The sequence below is a fragment of the Mustela erminea genome, chromosome 4 (assembly GCF_009829155.1).
Source record: "Mustela erminea isolate mMusErm1 chromosome 4, mMusErm1.Pri, whole genome shotgun sequence".
Classification (NCBI taxonomy): domain Eukaryota; kingdom Metazoa; phylum Chordata; class Mammalia; order Carnivora; family Mustelidae; genus Mustela; species Mustela erminea.
This window is the reverse complement of record NC_045617.1, coordinates 95655888-95661676: the sequence shown is the minus strand read 5'-3', so window position 1 is coordinate 95661676 and position 5789 is coordinate 95655888. Positions and strand designations below refer to the sequence as shown.

Here is a 5789-nt window from a genome sequence, read left to right as displayed (position 1 = left end):
CTTATCGCCTTATTAACCTTAATATGTTGCTTTGTTCAGTGTTTCTCTACTTGGTGCCGAGACTCCATTGTTACAATGACTACACCACGACAGACAATCCTTATCGCACGCGAGGACGCCTCTTCACTGTCAGCGCCGGATTCAGCTGCCTCCACCTTTCCTAACTCCCCTATACATTCCTCCACTGATCAATGTTGACTCCAGTAGGTAGGGACAGCTCTACGCCCCTATTCAGCACGAAGAAGTTATAGAAGATGAGACCTTCCACCTTCAACCACCTTAAAGATTTAAGGGTCAAAATTGTTCAGGGGGGTAATGATGAGGGAGTAGGAGGATGGCTGAGGACAAAGCAAAAGCTGGCGCCTTGCACCCCCTCTCCACCCACTCCCCTTGGTAATATGTGTGACATTCCACAGGCACCCCTGACTGCCATAAAATGATAAATAGTTAACTTGCTGAGATCGCAGTCCTGCAGGGCGGGAGTCTCCCTTGGTTTGCAAATGTCCTTGAGATTTACAACAAAGAAGTTACCTTATCAATAGCCCAATTTCCAGGGACACAGAACTCAGTTCCTCAAGCCCTAATGTCACCCTCCCCTCCATAAAACACCTAAGGAGGCGGAGGTAGAAGGAAAAGTAAATAAAGTTGAATTTCTTCTAAACCTAAATCTCATTAACAAGGATGCTTGATGGCAGGAGAGTGACATTCCACCAGGAGACTCCCAATTGTCTTTACTTGATAAGTAACCAGGCCTTCAATATCCTGGTAGTGTTTTTTTCGCATGCATGGGCTAACCGGCCAGTTCTGCTTCTGTAAGATTGCTTTGTCTGCTTTCGCGTGGGTCCCCTGACCCAATCCACTGACGCCAAGTATGCCTGTTCAAACTATCAATCAATCAGCGCCGTCCCCCCCAAAACTTGTTTGTACCTGTCTATATAAACCCCGCTTTCCCCTCGGTCGGTGTGCTCGGTTAGCTGGAGCTGCCGACCACCCGCCGGTACCTGCGCCCCAATAAACCTCTTGCTGTTTGCATCCAGTGGCAGTGTTGGATTCTTGGGTAAGGGGATCTGCGGGTCTTTCATAACAAGATTAAGAACAGCAAATCAAATGTATGAATCTCAAGGCCTTGGAGGTTGTGGACAAAGGTCTTCAGAGAGGTCAGCACTTGCCTAATGGCAGTTGTGTGATATTTACCTTATAGTACCTTGAGTGGCCACATGGTTTCTGGAAATCCTTGCTATGATTCGTCCACCTAAGGCAGTTTTAGATGGTCACATTTTTCCACAAAGCGGAGGTAAGACCAAAGAGCAAAGACCCAGACATTCTCAGAGGTTTATTCATATTGGGAACACTCAGATATCACTTTGGATTCACTCTCAGGACACTGTGAAGGGGAAAGAATGCTCAGCTCCTCTCACAACCAGGTTCTCCTTGGATCAGGAAAACCTGTGAAGCAAATTCAACAGGGCTTCAACTTATTACTTCCTACCAGGGAGACATCAGTTTGAAGGAAATCTGTTAAGTGCATTACAGGCAGTTAACAAGGAGGTTGGGGAGTGTTTTAAAAATAACTTTCAGGGACACCTGGTTGGCCTAGTCCTTTAAGCGTCTGCCTCCAGCTCAGGCCATGATCCCAAGGTCCAGAGCCTGAGTGCCACATCCCCACATCCTGCTCTTTGCTCAGTGGGGAAGCTGCTTCTCCCTCTGCCTGCTGCTCCCCCAGCTTGTGTACGCTCTCTCTGACAAATAAATAAGTAAAACCTTTAATAGATAATAATAAAAATGATTTTTACTTGAGATAAAATTAGCCTAAATATATTTGGACTAAAAGAGTTAAGCTGGAAAAAAAAAAAAAAAAAGAGTTAAGCTGACTTGAACAAATACATTTTTGGCAGAAAGGAGATAAAATGAAAACTCTGTGTATTCTGTTTTTCTGAGACAACAGGGCATCAGATTTAAAATCTCAGAGGGAGAACAAACATGACACCTAAGGCAAGTATTTAAAACTCCTACTGCCCACAGGGAACTAAGCAGACTTGAAACCTCCTCAAACACCCTGTCAAGCAATGTATACCTTAGGCCTTTGAATCACAGGATAAATATCACAAGACGTGGATGTCATTGCTAAAAGATTAAAGGATGTATTTACTGATCCATTAAATGTTGGGAAAAGCTAGAGAGAAGTTTTTTCTTTTAGGAATCCAGAAAAGAGTCAATAAAAATCACCAGTTTGGGTTGTACAGAATTTCTGGTGTTGTATGCCTTTGGCTGTTTTTTTTAATTAAATAAAAGACTAATGCCTACTTGGGATGAAAGTGAATTAAACAATTACAACACAGAACTAGTAACAGCTAACTTTGAGCATTCATTATATGCAAAGTATTATTTTAACTATTTTTCATTTACCATAATCCTAGGGAAGAAACTTTATGAGGTTAATACTATATATTACCTCTAGTTAATGAATAAGGACACAGAGGCACACAGAGATTAAGCACTTGCCCAGAGTCACAGTAAGAAGTAGGACAGTTTTGAACACAAAAAGCTAAACTTCCGGGTTGGCCTCCAGAGAGAAGGCAACCAATGATGTATGGGTCCATGTTAAGGAGGCTTTTCTGACTGACTGCATATTCAATGCTCAGTCACCTGGGGGCATATAATGACTCACAACCAAATTTACCAAGTCAGGCCTGAAAACCCTGAAAACAGTCTGCCAAGAAGTTTAACCTCACACAAGGGCCAGGCAAAAGTTGTTGGAGGAAAAGATAATTCACTTTATGGGGCCTATATTATCTTTTCTACAACCAAGTAGAAAAGCACCTCATTTGAACACAAATGAGGTCAGGTGCTGCATTCCTCCCTCAAGTGTGGGTCTCATAGTCCTAAGAACTGCTGTGGTGATCCTCCAGTCAAAGTTCTGGTGGGACTCATGAGCATTAAGGCATTTCTAGCATTTCCCATCAACATGTGTCAGAAAACCCAGGATGCCCTGTCTTCTTTTGACTCCTTACAGGTAAGTTCCTCTGAAGGCCATTCTCAAACCTTTAGAAGGGAAAAGATCATATTCTTACCTACTTAAGCCTATGCAATTACTACGTTGTGACTTAACTAAGCCACATGACCTCAACACTGAGGCTGGCTCACTGTAAAACAGGGATATATATTTGGGGGCATTTCAAAACTGAAAGTAAAGAGCACAGAGTGAGAAGTGAGGTAGGGGGTACAGTTCAACAGTTGACTCTTCAAAAGCCAGTGTCCCACTTATTTTGTTAGTTCTTGCAGTAACCAAATACTCCTTCAGCCTGCTCAAGTCAGTAGTTCATCTCTAGAGGGAATGCTTACTCCTCACAGACCTCCAAACCAGACCACAGTACTACAGAGGTAATAAAAATGGTGTTTAATAAAAAAGAGGAACAAATAAAAAGACATTTCAGTAGCACCAAAAGAGACTTTTTTCCCCAACAGCATCAAGAGGGATGTATTTTCAATCCAGCTTTGAATACAAATGTTATTAATAAGAAACGATGGACAGGAATAAGATATACAATTATTTTAGGGCAAACTATACATCATCTACCTTTAGATAAGACTTATCTGCCAAATTTAAAATAGTAAAAATAAATAAAAACCAGATAAAAATCATTTTCACTCGACTGGATACTTTGGGGGTAGTAAAGCCCCTTTAAATGGCACTTAACGTTCAAAGTTGGGTCTTCTGTTCTCCCCCTCTTCTTTTCTTAGTTTTCTTTCCCCCTAACATTTAATGAAAAAAAGAAAAAATGTGCACATCAGAAAAAAGTTTAAAAAAGGAAAGATTTTGTTTACTTGCTGCTTTATTTTTATTTTCCCATTCCTTTTTACTTTCTTTTTTTAGCTTTAAAACAAGCCTCTCTCCCCATCTCCTCCCACTCTCTCTGCAGAGAGCGGACCTCAACCTTCACTTCTGATTTAGGTCCGAAAGAGCGGGGAGGCAGGGAAAGAGATCAATGCATCTGTATTGCAAAGTGAGAATTAACCATAAATAGATTTTCGTATTTCAACAGGCCCACATTTTACCAATTTGAAAATACCTTTCCTTCCCCTCTTCCAATGACTTAGGTCCCCAGACTGTCACAGTATTTAAGACACAAAGGAGGTACTATGTTGCTCACAGTTCTTCATTCTGTCTGGGGTGTCCCCTGCCTCCCAGCGGCGCTGACCAGCCTCTTAAAACGTCCTCGCTGTCGGCTAATCACAGGCTGGCGTTCCCGGAAGAGCATCCGCTTAGGGACTCGCGCTCATCCACCATCCCGCAGCATTCCTCAGGCTCCTCTTTCCTGTTTTATATCCTCTGGCAATCCAGTCCCTGGGGACCGCGAGGTGATCTCCTCGCAGGTGGACTCCGGACGTCTCTCCCCATGCGGGAGAGCCCGGGGTTCCCCCGCAGTCCTGGCGCCCACAGCAGGGCGCTTCACTCCCTGTTGGTGCGAAAAGTGATCGCGCTCATGGAGTGCTCCTCGGTCCGTGCGGTCATCTGCCCCTTCCTCCATGCGGTCCACAGGACTTCTTCTGTCGCCTGATAGTCCACAATCCGCACGAGCACCGACCTGGGTGGGGCTGCAGGGTCCCGCGGCAGAGCTCTGAAGGGAGCGTCTACACGGCTGCCCAAAACTCGCTTTTCTCGCGGAAAAAGAGACGGGCCGTCGGGTTCCCAGTCGTCTGCGGCCGCCGGGAAAAGATCGTCCCCACCGGCCACTTCTTCCCGCGCAAGGTCCCGTTGAGTCCCCAGCCACCTCTCTGGGTGCAGAAGGAAGAGCACTTTCTCTCTGACCCAGGGCTCACAGTCCAGGTTCTCAGCCGCCGGGCGGTTCTCCAGAGCCCCGCCTGGGCTTCCACTCGCCCTAGCCTCCGCTGCCGCCCCCGACACCGCGGGATTCCGGCCACCGGGAGCCAGGGCCGCCCAGCACCCCAGCTTGCGGGAAGAGGACCCGGCACGCCCCAGGATGTCCGGAGCGTCCGCGAGATTCGCAGCCCCGCGGGGCCCTGAGGTCCCCAGCCGGACAGGAGGCTCATTCATTCGTAGATCCTTTAGGCGGATCACGCAGCAAACTCCCGCTGAGCTCAGCAGGCCTGGGACAGGTAGGGCTTTTTTTATTTTTTAATTTTTTTTCATTTTTATTTTTTTTTAAGGCCCGCCCCGCCCGCGCCGTGCAGACCCCGCCTCCTGCACCGCCCAGTACAGTCCGCCCAGGCCTTGTTCGCTTTGCAAAGACAAAGGAGCCTGACCTCCCCTCAGTCGCTCCTCCTTTTCCTTCCCACCCTCGCCCGCAGGTCTGCTGCTGTGGGATGGCTCTTCTGTGCCCTCTTGGCGCCTTAGCTCTGGTTTAGTTTCCACCGTCTGTTCTCGGGTCAGAGGCGCAGAAGACACCCTCGCACAGCGCCCCCTGAAATGCCAGGACTCTGTGCGCTCTTCCTTTCCCAGGACGCGCCTCCCAGGTGGAGGAACAAGGAAGTGTTCTGGTTTTGTTTTATTATCTGGTTTAATCAAATTCTTGTAAAAAAGATTTCATGTCCGGTCCAAATCCATCCCCACCATGCAGCCAAGATTAGCGAGTGTAGATCTAGGGAGCCGACTTTGAGAAAATGGCTTTTGGTTTGTTTGTTCTTCCGTCGGGATGCCGGGACCTGTTGGACAGTGGTCGCTCCTGTCTTCATATGGTTTATAATCAATGTTTACTCCAGGAAGGGATTTATGCTTTGGATAAACGGAAACAAAAAACCAAATCGCTAAATGAACGTCTGCAGGATTT

At 46.5% G+C, this 5789-nt stretch overlaps 1 protein-coding gene across 1 annotated transcript; it reads right to left on the bottom strand.

Moving 5' to 3' along the window:
- Positions 1-3447: 3447 nt before the first annotated feature.
- LOC116588728 (uncharacterized protein C6orf141-like) lies at positions 3448-5257 on the bottom strand. The gene has a single exon (XM_032340218.1). The coding sequence runs from the start codon at positions 5054-5056 to the stop codon at positions 4451-4453; it is 606 nt and encodes a 201-aa protein (XP_032196109.1). The 5' UTR covers positions 5057-5257; the 3' UTR covers positions 3448-4450.
- Between the last annotated feature and the right edge of the window lie 532 nt (positions 5258-5789).

Coding starts and splice junctions, on each gene's coding strand:
- LOC116588728 (XM_032340218.1), bottom strand. CDS start 5,056: ATGAATGAGCCTCCTGTCCGGCTGGGGACCTCAGGGCCCCGCGGGGCT.